The 17,605-nt window shown below is 37.4% G+C and overlaps 1 protein-coding gene across 26 annotated transcripts in view; it reads left to right on the top strand.

Moving 5' to 3' along the window:
* The first annotated feature begins 769 nt into the window (after nt 1-769).
* The window catches only part of LOC127983763 (afadin), a 103,733-nt gene continuing 86,897 nt past the window's right edge, over nt 770-17,605 (top strand). For 16 of the 26 annotated variants that reach the window (XM_052586057.1, XM_052586055.1, XM_052586058.1 and 13 more), the window contains exon 1: nt 887-1,211. In XM_052586057.1, coding sequence (XP_052442017.1) covers nt 1,110-1,211 — 102 coding nt within the window. In that variant the 5' untranslated portion in view covers nt 887-1,109. Of the gene's footprint in view, nt 1,212-17,605 lie in introns of all 26 variants that reach the window. The other 10 variants (XM_052586052.1, XM_052586047.1, XM_052586046.1 and 7 more) reach the window with 3 other exon arrangements.

Raw genomic sequence — 17,605 nt, 5'->3', positions numbered from 1 at the left:
ATCATGGCTCTACTTGATGTCATACAGAACGATCTGCAGTGCTGCTTGTTAGGAGATGCACAACAGTTCTTCTGTGGCTTTATAGGTAATATTTTCTTTTACACAATTTTGCTAAATTAATACAATGTAATATATACCACAATTAACTTCTTATTATTGAATTGTTGAAAATAAATATTACATCTGCAACTGGTCAGTGCTCTCTTATTGGCTGCCAAATAAATCACATTTTGAAATCTTTTATTGCATCAAAAAAAAAAATATATTATATAGCCTAATTTTATCGTCCGACATACGTGTACACAAAAGTATCTTAAATGGAGCAGCAAATGTCTGGCATGATATATTTCTTTCATTTTTTTGAGACCCTGGACCACAAAACCAGTCATAAGTCACATGGTTTTGTTTGTAGCAATAGCCAACGATACATTGCATGGGTCTAAATGATCGATTTTTTTTTTGATACCAAAAATCATTAGGATATTAAGTAAAGATCATGTTCCATGAAGATATTTTGTAAATTTTCTACTGTAAATATATCAAAACTTAATTTTTGATTAGTAATATGCATTGCAGGGAACTTAATTTGGACATCTTTAAAGGGGATTTTCTCAGTATTTTGATTTTTTTGCACCCTCAGATATTCAAAAAGGCCTAGGTAGTTGTAACTCGGCCATATATTGTCCTAACAAACCATACACAAAGGAAAGCTTATTTATTCAGCTTTCAGATGATGTATGAATCTTACATTTAATAAAACATTTGTTCCCGTGCGCGTTCCCGTCAGCGTCCCTCGTGAATTTCGTCTGGAGTATAGGGGGCGCGCGCACCGCTTTGCCACAGGGAGCGTGCACGGAGAGCGATAAGGCAAACCAGATACGGGAACGCGGAAACAGTACAAGCGGTCGACAATAGAGCGAAGGTGCGTTAACCGGCGACTGCGGGAAAGAGCGACGCTCACCACAGAAACCGCATTTGAAAGCCCAGATTCGGGGTGTAACAGATTTACTTTTATTTCAGGTCGTGGGATAAGAAGCCCGTTTGACTGGATAAAACCGAACCAGCGAGGAGAAAGGCGGATTGTTTCTAGATTTAGTCGGGATTTGAGAATGTCGGGGAGCCGAGAGGAGGAGCGGCGGAAACTCGCCGACATCATCAACCACTGGAACGCCAACCGGCTCGACCTGTTCGAGATCAGTCAACCGACCGAGGTGAGTCCGCGGAGCCGCTAGCGAGCGCAGGCCGCGCCGCGAGCTTCATTCCCCCCAGCACGCGAGTTTACCATAGTAAAGAAACGTGGGCATGATCTGTCATAGATTCTCTTTTTGTAACGTACAAGTGGCTCTGGAACGGCTAAATCACGACGGTAGATTTGTTGTGACTTATCTAATGCATTCAGAGCCAGTTAATGGGGATACGGCTATGTTGGAGCATAAATAGTTTAGGATGAAAAAAAAATGCGGACACTTTTGTCTGAGTCCCTGTTGCTGTTCGAAACAATTCGTTTTAACGTTTCTTACCATGCACCATCCGGTCATTTACAGGGCTAAAATCGGTGCCTGCTTTTTGTAGCACAGAGCTGCATGCAAAGCTGTCAGATTAGATCTGACCAGCTGCATAATAGTGCTGGATGATTTTAGAGATGGATGTAATAAACATGGTTTGTTAGGTTAGGATGCCAATTAAAGGTCAACAGAAACTGGTCATATAAGTGATGTAACGTTAACCTGAAATGCACCGGTGGCTGTGCGTTTATTTGCACTGTGTACGTTTTCAGATATTTAAATCGCAAGCGTCATGCATGTTGTCAGTCCGCAGTGCATTATTTTGCCATTTTTGCAAAGCATGTTTTAGATACATCTAGCTAACAATAGCGGGATAAATGGGGTGTTTAACGTGCATTGGTGTTGCATGCATATGCTTTGGTATTAGCAGATGCATTGGATTGCACGCCAGATTTGATCGGGAATTAGTGTTTTTAGGCGGGCAGTGCATGAATGCATTGAATGAAGGGGGCTGGGGGTAAAGCATCAAGTCGGGGGTCTTCCCTGCTGATTTACCGGAAACCCCATAGACTCTGAGAATATTCCTTGGCCCTTAATAATTCATGCATAAGTGATATTGAGCCTCTGGGGCACCTGCTGATGCGACACAATAAAAGCCTAGATTAGGTTTGTTTTGGTCTGTAGAGTGTAATTAGGAAGAAGTGGACAATGCATTAACATAACTTCAATGAGATCCCGCTTTAAGAGCACAAACTCCTAAGATCAGCAGCAGTGTTGTAGAACAGATTATGACGTAATCGTCTCGTCCTCCAACAGATTTGCAAGCCTGCTTCTATTGTCACATTTTATTCACTGGCACATTCAGTGTATAATAACTAGAAATCTACTGATATTATACATACATACATACATACATACATACATACATATATACATATATATATATACATACATCCATTACTGATTATTATTCTTCTTCTAATAACCAGTGTGCAGAATTGATTTTAGATTTTTATTGTAGTCATTAGATTGTAATGTTTTGGCTGTGACTTGGGCTGTCTAAAATGCTTTGTATTTCTCACTTGAGAATGAATCGCTATTATGTAAGGAGTCATTAATGTAAACAATCCATTAAATTATTAGTAGGTTTTACTTTACCTGTGAACCGCTACTATTTACTGTTGAATGCACAGTGGTGTAATGGCATTGAAGGGTGCTTTATATTTGGAGACACAAATGATGGAGTATATCAGTTGACCAGTATATCAGTTGACCAGCCATTTAAAGACTGATTATGAGTCTGTCGGTTATAACGCCATAATATATATTAAAAGAATAATTTGCCCAAAATAGCAAATTATCAGCAAATTTTCAAATCCTCAAGCCATCTAATGAGTAAAGATAAATTAAATGTAACATTACATCACTTGCTCACCCACTGGATCCTCTACAGTGAATGGGTGCTGTCAGAATGAGACCCCAAACAGCTGATAAAAACATCACAATAATCCACAACTCTCCAATTCATCAAATTACATCTGGTGAAGTGAAAAAGTGTATGTTTGTAGTAAAACATAATTCATCTTAAGATGTTTTTAACTTTGAGCTAATGAGTCCTCTATCTATAATATTGCTTCTTCCAGTGTACTATTCCTTTAAATTAGCAATGGCTAGATGTGTTCATAAAAAGATGCATTTTGTAATGCTAACATGTAAGCTTGTCCATATGGATATTCTAAGATTTAAAGAGAAGGATTGTTATTGCCTGTATTTGGTCGGGAATTTCGATCAGTTTATATGTAAAGATCAGTTTTGTAGCTCTATCCTGTGAAGTAGTGCATAGATGGTCTCATGCTGCGCTTTCATTGTCAGCTTTAATATTACAGTCATTGGGGATTGCAGTGTGTTTACAGATCATATTTGGAGATCCAGGGCAGATATAAAAAGTGCCTTGTTATACATTAAATAAATAAGCAAGTGTGTTTAACTAGCTTAGTAATTTATTGCATGCATAATTTATCAGCTTGGGTTTCTGGGATTGAAGTAGGGATTGTTTTGCATGCTGTATCTGCAATGTGGCGTCTTCCTGTTTTACACAACTTTTCATGTTAGAATATGTGTGCATAGTCCTCATGAAGTCGACATGCTGCCTTTAGCTCTCTCTGTTTGGGATAAATTGCTTGCAAAGTTACTCATTGTAATTCACTTCTGATAAAGCACATATTAAGTGATTAAATGAGAATGAAACATTGCTTTTTGTACAGTTATTAAAAAGATACAAGATAACGTCTTAAAAATCGATATTTCATAAGATTACTTGAGCAGGGTGCATCAGGCAATTGTTTGAACTCATTAGTGTGTTGAAATGAATTTGATTGCAAATGCAAAAACCAAGCTTTTCACCTTTCAAATCTGTGTTTTTAAGAAAATCATATGCATCTTTATCTTGTCCACCAAAAACAGTTTCATGGGCCCTGACTGTCCCCACCCTGGTGACGTCTTGTGATTCCATTCCCATGAGTCTCACACTGGCTAAGCCTGACTCTGTGAAGTCTACTTTGGCAAGAGTTTGCATGGCTGAAAGGACATAGAAAAGATTGTGAAGTGGTCTTGTTGCTAGGGATAAATCTATAATTGGTTTGGCTGACATTTTAAATGTATATTTATGCTTTTGTTTTTTAATATTAGGTTTCACACTATGTTTAGATATAATTGTGACGCACTAGATTGTGCTTCTGGGTTTCTGATTCCAGAACACTTTTAATTTTAGGCATCATTAAAATAAAAGTTTATGTAAAATACTAATAAAACTGGTAACATTCATAATTTGTTACAAATGCAGGTTATGTTAGTGGTAAGTGGTGAATAATTTAGTTATAAGTGCATCTGAAAGCAGAAAATGATGAAATATTCTACATGTGATTATTAGGCAGTTAAACATAATAATCAGTGTACATTTATGCATTTGGCAGATGCTTTTATCCAAAGTGACTTGCGTTGTTCATCAGCTGGCAATCGAACCAATGACTTGGGAATTGTTAGTAGCACCATGCTCTACTGTTTGAGCTGCCGAAAGGCTTTACTGGAAGGTTTACTGTTGTCTTTTGTGTGCTTAAAAACTGGAAAAGTGTCCCAAAGTGTATACCTTCAGAGAGTAAGCCTGCAGTTTTTACTAAGAATGCATAGCACAAGATAAAGGTGACGTGAAATAGTAATCAAATCAGGTTTTCCCATGGTAGTATCTTTGCTTAACCTGATTGGCCTGTTCCCAGCAGGTGACAGTTCAGTGTCACTTGGGACATGGGAAAATATTTGAGTGTGCAGGCTTTCTCTTTTGCTTTCTCATGGTTGAAGCAAACAATTTAACTCAATGTGTAGTGGTCATTTGCACTTGTTAATGGTAGTGTTGCATGGTTTGATTGTTTGTTACTTGGATCTGTGCTCTTATTATAAAAGGGGTCATATGATGCGATTTCAAGTTTTCCTTTGTCATTGGAGTGTTACAAGCTGTTCGTGCATATATAAGATCCATAAAGTAAAGATGCAAAGGTTAAAGTCTCAAACCCAAAGAGAGATTCAGTTTCACTTTATTTAAAAAGTACTATATTTATATGTACTTACAGTTTGGGCTGCACAATTATTGTACTGTACAAAATTGTGATTGCAATTATTAATCACGATTATCACAATTTACATTGAATGATGTTTATATTATACCATTGTTTGATGCAACTGCATGTCATATATATATATATATATATATATATATATATATATATATATATATATATATATATATATATATATATATATATATTAAAATTAAAATGTAAACCCTATATGAAATGCAAGTAAATGATAACTTTAATGTAACATGCTTGAGGTATTCAGCCAGTCACAACTCACTGGATATCTGGCCAGTCAGAACACACCTCACTTTTCAGAACGATCAGATTTGTAAAAATCAGTGCATTTTAGAAAGGTGATGCAGAGAGGACAAACAATAACGTACGATATGTGGACAATAATGTGTTTTTTTTGAATGGTAAATGTTAAATAAATACAATGCATTACACCAAATACACAACATAATGTTATTTTTAGCATTCTCATATGACCCCTTTAACAAAAAAGATCAAATAAACAATAAATGTGAAAAACTGACCCCAAAGTGTTAATTAATGCATTAACTAACGAACGTGTAGTCAGTCGTTATTCACACATTAATTCATATGACTCATGTTGTGGTTAAGGTCAGTTCTTGATTGCTTCATGCCTTAACTCCTCATTAGTTCATATAAAAGTTATATTTAATTTAGGTATTAGTACAAGATTATTAATATAATGTTATTGTGAAGTGTTAGTTTTGTTTTGTTACACATTAACTTTTTCATAATTTGAGTTTGATGGGGCACCTTGAGGTCAATGATAATCATCTAGCGCTAGTCAAGTGAGAGATTTTTAAAAAAAAATTCATTAAATAAAATAACCAAATATAATTTCCATGTGGGTGATTTATTATTCAGTTACTTTGACTGTTCTTTTTAGTTTTTGTCGTGGTATCAGTTAAGTAGTAGTATTCCGATTATTTAGTCTGGTATCGTATTGAAGTTGTTGTGACAACACTACTCTGTAGAGCTTTAGATCTGATATTATGTCATTGATAGTGTCTCTGCATGTTTACATATGGTTTTTTTGTTGTTGCTGTTTTTTTTTTTTTTTTTTTTTTGCTATGTAGCGTTTGAAAGCATTAGTGTTCTTGTGTACAAACCATCATCTTGTGTCATTTTATACTGCGTGACCTCTTTGCAGAACAAGCACTGCATTAGTACACAGTGTTTTCTGGTGGATTATAATCACATACTGCATTATATGAACATTAATTCTGATTTCTCAGGGCATCAGAGAGTCAGGTTTTTGTGTTTAATGAGGTGCACAAGCTAAGAAAATGCAACATTTTATGGGTCTAAAAATGTTGTGTTAGAAATTATGAGGCTTGTCACCTCAACAGCGTGTGGCTCTCTGGGAAATCATCTCCATGGTGATTTTGGTGCCTTTATACGTGCACAGTCTGAGCCTGCATTTCCTTTTCTTTTTGGGGAATGTACTGCAGTTTGCACTGTAGTGGCATATGTACAAAACTCACGAGGTTTCCTTTAGCAGTAATTTAAAAATCCAGTAATTTTAAAGTTTATAATGCACTTTTGGGTTCATTAAGAATACCTTTGCTTTTTATTGTTGTCTTAAATGTTCTCCATCAATTTAAAAACTCCCATGAAATGGTTCAGGCACAGTGTTGATGTGTTTCCTGTTAAAGCAGGAAAAGCGGGGCAAAGCGTTTTTGTTTCAAATTTCCAATGGCCTTTATGCTATGTGTTCTTAATGTTTTGTTCTATTTGGCTGAATTAATCCTTAATTTTGCCAACTTTTAGGTGTTCACTAGCATGTCGAATATGCTCAAAGAGAAGAGACATGGACTAAAAGCTACAAGATTTTGATTTCACAAGGTCTTTAAAATATCATCATTTAACAATTGCCTAAATCTTCTTGGAGTTCTGATCTGTTCCAGAGTCATTTGGCTTTCATTTATTATTCAAAATCTTTTTATGAAGAAATCGGGGTTTATGGATCTCTGTGATTTCCTGCAGAAACGACAGTGACGCAGATGTTCAGGTTTTGCTGAGACTGCGGCTGGTGTTTTCCTCTCAACCTGCAGCCGTTGACTGAGCTCCTGTGCAAAGGCTGCATCTCGAATCATAACAAGTGGCCTCACGTGGTGCAGAGGGTGGGGTTCCTGTCGGAATCATTGTATTCCACTCTCATGCTTTTCCTCCTCGTACTGTGACTACATTCCACTCACACATACATGTGCTTCACCCTCCCTTCTGCAGGAAAGGATTTCATTTCCCAGCTAGAGGCAGAAAACAGATCATCAGCCCTGTTGTGCAAGTTCAGCATGAGAGGCTGTCAACAAAGGATCACATTTGATGTCAATTCTATGCAGCTGGTTTGATATTTGATTAATAAATGATTACCGACAGTAATCACGTTTAAATATTTTCTGAAGTTATGTCATCTGCCCATGCCTCGGCCCTGGTCAGACACCGCTACGTCACATAACAGCAACAAAAACATGAACAAACACTGAACGGTTGTCTTTTTTTTAACTAACATTAACACTGATTAATAAATGTATTGTTCCATCCATGTTTGTTTGTATACCGTGCACAAGGTTTTTGCGAATAGTCCAAGTCTTCTTCTCCATTTTTAGTGTGGTAGTTTCATGTGGATGTAGCCAAAGACTTGAACTTTTTTTGTCTTTTGGATATAAAATGGACTACCAAGTAGATGTTTTTTTTTTTTATGGCATTTGTTGCATCGAGGCATAAAATGCATCACCCAACCACATATTCGAAGATCAAGGCACCTAGATTTCCTTCATCCTCTCAGTGACTTTGATCCTGTTGTTTTTGTGAGGTGGTTCTGCAGTCTGTGCACACAAACGCCTTATTGTCACGGTGCTGAATGGCTGTCGTTAGATTCGATGGATGTCCTGTGAATGGGAGGTCTGATCCCAACCCTAGTCTTGGCCTGTCAGTCTCTATTAATCTCCCGGGAGGCCCCGATGGTCAGTCAGTGGCTGCTCCAGGGCTGACCTGATTGGCCATCGTTCCCTCCAACAAACACCCTTTGTGCGCAGTCCCGTTGTCCTTGTGTGTGTAGTCATACACAGGTGACCTCACAGGATCAGACGGCTTTTCAGAGCCGCTGACTTATCTGTTAGCGCTGTTCTTTCCAACGTGCTTTCTCATTAATTTACAAAAACACACAGGAGTTTTTTTTGTGTGTTTATTAGAGTTAATTCTGTTTCTATTCCCCTGACTCCATGAATATACTTGCGCTTAATTTGAGCATCTAATATCAGATTTTTGTTGCAGAATATTTCTCAAATCATGTGAGGGACACTCTGATGGTATTGTTTTGAGTGCTTAGTGGTAAGAAATCTGACCTATCACACCCTCTTAAAGTCTATTTCTAAAGTGCAAATGTTCCTCAAAGCTTAGTCAAATATTTTGCGGCGTGTTGCACAGTCTGGAATGTATCATTTGTTGTTACACTATGCGTGTGTCCTCCCATGAGTGAGAAACTCTCTCTTTCAGTTGGCGAGCATACTGGAACGTCTTGTCCAAGTGCTCTGGATGGTTCTTGAGGCCTGTTTTTGTTACAGAACAGTTACAGAAAGTACTTTGGTGGTGCCATGGCACAGTAGTGTATTGGTAATATCATGTAACTATATTTTTCCTTCACTTTTATAAATAAAAATTTGCTTATGTAAAAACCCTTTTTAGTGTAAAAATAATACTATCTAGTATAAAAAGTATGATGATATTGTATACAAAACATTTTAGTTTCATAAAATGAAGCTAAAATTTGTATAAATATTTAAAAATTAGATATTTTTTCTTATATTCAATGATTCAAATACCATAATTTTCTTTGAGTGACCATAAGCTATATTTCAGTATATGGTTTTGTAATATTGTGTGCTCACTGTGCTGTCATGTCCTTGATGGAGAGATTTTTATACCGATTAAAATTTAATCCAAATATAATTAAAGTAAAAATTAATGTTGGAGAGATTAGTTATAATGTCATATAAGTAGGTCGATGGGAATAAACCTTTTTTTTTCACATAATAAAGGAAAACTAAGCAAGTGGAAATTCCATGTTTGAGGCACACATTGGCCCCTTTTCATTGTTCTGGAATGTTCCACGCTTTCAGTTCGTTCAGTGACACTCAGGGCCTGTTTTATTTTCTGTGTGGTCAGACTCATTAGGTTTAAACATCCTCACTCTGTCGAAACCGGGTGTGCATTCACTATCCATTGTGTGGGTCCATTCACGCTCCCCATATGATTGTGAATGTATATTATCTTGGAAACTGTGAGTTGTAGTGTTCCTGTCCATAGTTCTTTACATTTGGTTGGACTGAGGAATGTTGCATCATAGAATGTGTGGCTGTGACATCATTACAGCTTGTCGAAAGGTTCATGGTACAGCATAGTGGCTGCACCATTACATTAGCGCTGTTTTGAGTGCAAAATAGTGAAATAAAGCTCAATCAGGCCGTATTGTGCTGGGTGATGTCACTGTTGTTGTAATCCATGTTGCATTGAAAATATTCTTTGTGCAAATCTCATAGCCGATTCTCCAGCCTCATTCAGCAGCAGATGGATGTATTTAATGATATATAGGCCCTACTCACTATTTTGTCTAGTATTTGTTTGTATAATTTTATTAAATATGTAATAAATTGTATAATAAATACATGTTTGTTTTTTATGTAATAAATTGTAAATATAGTGCCTATTTTGAGAATACTTTTAGCTAAGAATAAGACCATAGTGTTATGTTTAATTACTTTATCATATTTAAATTCCTTTCATGGCATTCTACAGGATTTTTCTCAGAATGAGTGCAGAAAAACCTCTACCGATTTAGTGTGGCCATGCATATGAGAAAAAAAAACATGCTTAGACCTCAGCACTTGTAATCTCTGCTGAATTATGGGTGCCCAGCTCTGCTGCTGAGAAGGGTTGAGGGAAAATGACCACAGCGTCAGCTCTCTGTTTGTGTTGGACAGAGGAGATAAGCACAGCCATCCTGTGAGTGTGTGTGCGGGCCTTAAGATAACACTGGAATGAGAGTTCAACCACAGCAGAAAGGCCTCCTGCTCTCATGGGACAGAGAACAGGGACGGCCCTATCAGCTACTCGCTGTCTGAAAGTGCTCTGCTAAATCACAGCCCAGGAAACGCCTAATGACTGATGGTTCAGACTAGCCCAGAAGAACCAAAGCACTCCGAGAGGATGTTCTGTTTCCCAAATAGCCTCATTTGGCTTTTAAATGCTTTCAGGATCTCAGTGAGAAAAACATTTTGTGTTTCCAGTGAAAATTTTTTTGTAGGCCTGGACTATTATTCGAAATAAAACCATCGTTGATATGGCTGCTACTGAATTAAATGCATGTTCTGTGCATTTCAGAGCAAAGCGTGGCAGTGTGTTGTGTTACACATGAGCAGATCATGATCCTGTGTTTTCATTATCTCAGAGCAGCTCAGGTCGTAGCAAATGCTGAAATGTTGTTTGGATTTCTAAACTTAAGACTAAAGAACATGTTTTTCATTTTAATGAAATCCTTTTGACTTTTTTTTTTTTTTTTTTTTTAGTAATTTAAGTGTGTTAACTTGTAACATTTAAAAAAAGTGTAAAAACTTAGCAATAACAATTAGCAATAACAAGTAGCAAGAAAAATAATTTGTTGCCCTCCTTTTGTTTTAACTGTCATGGTTTCATAACATTGTGGATGTTTAGAGTGGTTTAATATATGTATATAGTGTATGGAGACCACCATAAGGCCAATAAACTAGGGCTGCATGATATTGGAAAAAACTCACATTGTGATATTTTTTTTTCTGCAATATTGCCATAAAAAAAAAAAATCACATGCAATTTTCATGTGCATCTCATCAGTAAAGCCAGTTCTGTGATAAGTAGTAAATCTCTAGCATGTGCTGTCAGATGGAGCAGCATTTACGTGCTGGAGATTTACTACTAATCACAGAACCGACTTTATTGACGAGATATGCATGAAAATCGCATTTGATTATTTGCCTAGCCTTAATCGGGGTGATTTTGTAGGCAATTAAATCAGCATAGAAAATAAACCAATGACAAACATGTATGAAATAAAAGAAATTAAATAAACAGTGCTTTATATTTTTCAGGTAAGTCTTAACAGTATCCAGGAACTGAAATTGAATAGTTAAATGTAAAATAACGCTGCATATTCTTCATTGAATAAAATAAAAATAAATAAAAAGTGTAAACGCTACAAAAGTGATTTTGGGTGAACCAGAAAGCCTCGGGAATATTAAACTGCTGTGAACCAATATACTATCCATTATATTTCTCAATTGTTTACCTTTATGTGGCTCTCACAGAGCGAGTGGCGTTGCGCGACATGACAAAATACATTAGACGGCTCAGCACTGTCTACACTGAATGTGGTACGGATCAACATACCCAACAGTGAATCCCACTTTCTTTTTATGACGTGCTGACGCGAAGTTCAAAAAACAGATTTGCGATGGTTGCTTTGTCGTGTCCAGTGTAGACAGTCTCTGACTTTTGCTGCGTGGGGCAGCGTGACATATCAAGGAAAATAAGGATAAATAAATATAATGATCAGTATTCTAAACGTTGCACATCTTTCGCTGTTACTTTTTTGGATGTGCACATCATGATATTGATGCTGAAATGATATATCATGCAGCCCTACTATAAACAGTCTTGTGTTTTAGTCCATTACATTTTTTTTTAAGTCTTAATCCAGCCTGAATTTGCATGTCTTTTTCTCAGCATTGTAACGACTGTACCTGAGCGGAGAAAGTGCTTTCTTTGGCAGTTGTCCGGGCCTTTCCGTTGTAGCTCTCCACCCCACTAGGGCCCCGTGGGGGTGGTTGGGACATTACCTACAGAGAGCAATAATATTGTAACAAGTAGACAATGCATGTATGTGAGATGACCTCTGCAGGAGAGAGTTTCCAAGCACAACACCGCCCCTCAGATGTTTATTGAACTAGACAGGGATTTCGGCCCCATAGTACGTCTTTTGACATGAAAGGCAGCTCCTCCCTGCACAGATGTCTTCACTTCATCTGTTTCTGTTTATGAAACCTGCTCTGCCCAATCTGAAATCACACGTATGGATGTTAAAAGCATGACGTGGGTGCTGTCTCGGGCGACAGATGCAGGGACAGACGAGGTTTGCGGGCCGTCTGGGTGGTTTTGCGGACTGGGTTGGTGGGTGGTGGTAGCCGTTGGTGTGGCGATGTGATTGGCTTTCGGACGGCTCGGTATCTGATGGGCCTCTGTACGCTGTCTGGTTCTGATGGGTGGCGTAGCACTTGGCGTGAAACTTGGGGGAAATCCTGCTCGAAAAAATCACTTCCATATGGGATGAGAAGTCTGGCTTCCACGGACAAGCAGGGAAGGAGGTGTCAGATCGGTTTTGCTGTTGACATGCATTTATGAAGAGTGGTGTTTGTTTATAAACTATTTAAAGTGAACGGCAGGCACACCCTCGGTGTGTGGGTTCAATTCCCCTCTCTAGTCATCATGTCCATTTACTGTACGAGTAGCTCATCGTGCCAGTGTGTGAAATAATGAAAGTTTTAAACGCAGCTAGAGTTACACCTCTTTGCAAAGTTCACTGTTAAGTCTCGTACTGCGTGTTAATGTTGCTTAAACAAGGCTTCGGAATGAAAATATGAATTTGAGGGGATGGGAAAACTAATCATTTATCTAATGACTAATGATTAATAATTAAATAAATTGTTAGTTTTCCCATTAATGTACAAGTCTGCTCAAAGCAGATGTAATTGGACTCTGTGCTGTTACATAATTTAGAGGCCTTGGTGTGTGTGTGTGTGTGTGTGTGTTTGTCACAAGTTGAACAAGTTGATGACACATGCACTCTTGTAAAAAATGTCTGACTAATAAGTCTTATGCTTTCACAATATGCATTTATTTGAATTAAAAATACCTTTTATTTAGCTGTAATATTGTGAAATATTATTACAATTTAAAATGACCGTTTTCTTTTTTTTTTATATATTTTGAAATTGAATTTTCTGAATATTCAGCATCATAACTTGAGTCTTCAGTGTCACACAATCCTTTTGATATCATTCTAATATGCTGATTTGGTAGCACTTCTTATTCTTATCAGTGTTAAAAACAGTGGTAGAATTCTATAGGATTCTTTGAGGAACAGAAAGTTCAGAAGAACAGCATTTATTTTTTTACCACCCTGAGACTGTGATGTATTCCACCAGTGAAGCTCGGTTTAGAAAGCACGTTTTGTGCCTGGTTGCCTATACAGTTAGGATAGAGAGTGTTTGTCCCAGTTGGCTGTCACTTGCTTAGACTGTTAGACAGAGCTGAATGGTGTCTTGTGAAAAACAATCAGTGGTTTCTGTCAGGCCCAGCTATTCTCTCTGTGCACCATTTAGATAAAAGGCAACTTTCTTTGGCACAGGCCTCTCTAGTTGGTATTTGGGGGTGAATTTCGGTGGGACATCTAAATGCGTTTTAGTGCTTGCTAAGGCTTGCATTGCTATCACTATTAGTTAAAACATTCATATTCGAGTTTCTTAATTAAATCTTTAATGCATTCATGGATCAAAAATAAAGTAAAACAGCTGTGCAATATTATAGTTTAAGATAACGCATTTCCATTTGAGTGTAACTTAAAATATCTTCTATTCCTGTGATGCAAAGCTGATGATGCTAAGTCTTCAGCGCCACATAATCTTTAAGGGTTGGTTAAAATCTCTATTGCTGAGGATTACAATTTTATCTTTTAATGAATCTTCAAAAAGAGTCAAACTGGAATCATTCTGATGAGTCCTTGACTGAATTAACACACTGAATCCACCAAAGCAGTCACTGAATCTGACTCATTTACTGAACTGCAAGTTATCTTTACTTTAAAGTGATTTCCGTCTCAAAACAAAGCAAGTTTTGTGTATTTAAAGCTTCTGAACCTTTAATTAGATTGACGTACTGACTGGTTGTTCATATGATTACATGTAGTTTATTTCTAGATGATATTTTGATTTAAAAAGACATTGAAATAGATTTATATGTGACCTTTACAAGAACCACCTAGACAGCTACACCTTGTTTTATGGCTGTGTTTACGTGACGTAACACCCATGATTTCACGTTGACCGTATTCTGGACTGTGTAATTTTCTTGTCTGATTATCCCTTGTCCTGTCACACCACAGGTTGGTGTTTTTAATTTTTTCAGCTTTAATGCTATGGTATGTCTTCAACAGGATTTTATGGGAGGGAAGCTTGTTCCCTCTCATGACTCATGTCTGAATCGCAAGTGTCAAGGGGGGAAAAACTCCCATTCTGTGATCGGTCGGGCATTTAAATCTTCTGCCACTTAACTGCTGGATTTTATTTAACTGCCCGGAACTATTTCCTCCCCTCAATTTACTGCCAGTTTGAGCTGAAGGGGCAGTTTTCATCAGGCTCAGTGGCCTTGTGGGAAGATTTCAGGACTGGTGTAAATTACTCCAGCTCAGGAGACCGTAAATGGTGCGGCACCCTCGTGATCGCTCCGGTTACAATGCTGCTACTGTACTGTCATGGCCTAACCTTGGTCTTCCCATTTATTATTGCACCTGTCATCGCGGTTAAGTATTGGTCATCTTTGATTTGTGACACTGCAGTTGTTTAGGTGATAAATAATGCCTACCTGCTCAATTACATATGGTAATTACTTCACCAATGCAGACTGAAAATTAAAGGGCGGACATTGTGTTATTGAATGACAGATGCATGTATATAGGGGTGGATAATATGGCAAAAATATCATATCATGATTCACGATTTTATCACGATTCTTTGTCATGTTGGTTTTTCTATTTTGCAATAGCATTACAGCCAAACAAATTTCTATATTATAAAGACAAAGCCTTTCAAGTTCTTAAAGTTTTTCATTCAAGCCTATTGAGTGATTTTTTGGTTTTATTAACATTTAAAAGAATAATTCACCCAAAAATAAAGTATTACATTTTTTTACGATCATTCGCTCAGTCAAAATTTGTTTTAAACCTGAATGAGTTTCTGTCTTCTGTTGAACATAAATGGTATTTTGAAGAACATGGAAAACCAAACAGTTGCTGGTCCACAACTTAGGTTATTCAATACTCTACTATCAAATTCAATGTGGACCAGCAAATGTTTGGTTACCTACATTTTCAAAATATCTTTCGTGTTTAGCACAAGAAAGAATTAATACAGGTTTGGGACAACATGTGAGTAAATAATGACAGAAATGTTATTTTAGGGTCAACTATCCCTTTAATGACAGTCGGAAGCATGTTTAATACGGTCCCTTTAACTATTTACTTTCATTTTAGACATAACCAACTGAGTCTATATGTAAACCTTGTGTGTTTTGACCATATTAGTACAAAAGATAACTTAATCCAGTAACTTAATCAGGAATGTTTGACAGGGTTTTTAGGTGCGTGCATGCTTCGTGACATGAATAAACTTGAATTAAATGTTCAACTGGCAAGGCTTTAAAACGCACACAAATAATGTACTTTTGTAACTGCGAGTAAGTGCAGTGTCCTGTGAGAGTAACTGTACCGCTGAGTTATCACTGATGTGAATGAATGTGGTGCTGTAGCGTGATACTGTGATATTTCTTCAAAAGCAGATTGTGGAGACATTTTTATCATCCATGATTAAAAAATCATCATATTGCACACCCTTACATGTATATTTTAAAACAAGGAGTAAGATATTCAAATTGTGTCCTGTTCTGTGCTTTCTGGTGATTCATGTGTTATTAAAAGGTTGTGGTTTGTGTGTTTACAGGAAGTTTCTGATATAATTTTACACAGTTGTCAGTCAGTACGTAGTCATGCGATGATCACCATCATCAAATATTTACTTTGAAAGATGCTTTGGTTCCGCTGCGCTACTCCTGCTGAGCACTAACGCCTTCAATAATCAGAGGGGCGGGTGTGAGACGAAGGACATGAGTCCATGAGAGATGACAGCTTGCATCTGGAATTCATTACGGACACTGATGTGAAACAGGCTCTTTATCGGAAACGCTGTCATCAGGTTTAAGACAAGTGTCTCAAAAAAGTTTCTTTAAAACGGTTTAATAATTGTTGACATTTTTGCTCTAGAGAGACCTGTCAGGTCAAGTAATGTTGGGCTTTCTGCGTAACTACCTGACATTTCCATTGTCAGTCACTGTGATTTTAACCAAGTATCTTGATAGGTTCTTAAAAATCAGCATACAATTAAAATTGAACCAGTTTCATTTGTTTCATTTCTTTGTGCATGACATTTGGAAAAACACAAGTCAGAACCATCTGTTATTTTTTAATAGTATTTTATAAATTTTCTCACATTTGAAGGTAATTTTTTTGTTTTGTTTAAATAACAATTTTGATGTATACTGTTTATTTTATGAAATAAGAGATTTTGGGTAAAGGCATTCAGTTTTGCACTGTGGTAGTGATGTTTGATAATATCTGGGAATCATTATGTTGATATCTTAAGTACTCAGCTGAAACCTGTTGTCTGTCTTTTGCTGTTTTTGCCAAATCATCTCAGGGGCAGCGGTCCAACACAGCTGTGAATCCGTCTTATATGACCTGGACGAGGATGTCTGTCTGTTTAACAAAGCACACTGAGCTAATGGCATTACAAGCTGCTGTGGTTAATGGTCTCTCAGCAAATGGGCTGGCTCTTCCCCTTGTGAATATCTGTCAGAGCTGTGCTTCATTTGTCAGGATGTTGAAGGAAGAAGGGCAGAGCTCTCCTTTTTTTGCTGCCGAACCATGTGGAGACTTCATATATGTGTTTATGTTCTTTTAAAAGTCCACTGTGGTCCATCAGATGGACCACACCAGCTGTCTAGGGCAGTCAACCACGTCTGCCCCGGATGAACCTCGTGAAGTAGGACTAGACGTTGTCATCATGTCCGAGAAGATGTTTTTTGGTTATGAGGAGATCCGGAGACCTGTAAATCTGGCTCTGTTGTGAGGCGTGGTTGGAAAAGTCTCGGGGTCTGACAGATTTATCTCTGCTTTATTAGACCGCAGAAATCCAAGCTGTTACAGAGAGAACTTCTGGTTCGTGTAGTTCACAAACTGTCTCGGTTAACTGATAGCAGAGCTCTCTGAGAGAGAGGTGGCAGATGTTATGCTAATCTTTAAGTGATAACTGGAATTTCATCAGAACTGCAGGCCCAGCAGGAGATCAGCACCACTTTAAGATAAGACCCTTAAATAGATTGAGAGTCTTATCGTGTCTAAATTGGTTCAACCATCTCATTCAAGATTTCGCCGATCAGCCATGACCACAACAAACCATTCTGTTGGTCACTTTTGACTTCTGTTTGACTTGTTGCACCAGATTGTAGTGAAAATTAATACGTTTTAAAGGTATTTAGATGAATTTAAGTACACCTTCTATACTATTTGATTTCCAT

Source organism: Carassius gibelio, chromosome B20 (genome assembly GCF_023724105.1).
Source record: "Carassius gibelio isolate Cgi1373 ecotype wild population from Czech Republic chromosome B20, carGib1.2-hapl.c, whole genome shotgun sequence".
Taxonomy (NCBI): Eukaryota; Metazoa; Chordata; class Actinopteri; order Cypriniformes; family Cyprinidae; genus Carassius; species Carassius gibelio.
The sequence above is the reverse complement of the archived record's forward strand: the minus strand, read 5'-3'. Positions and strand labels throughout refer to the sequence as shown.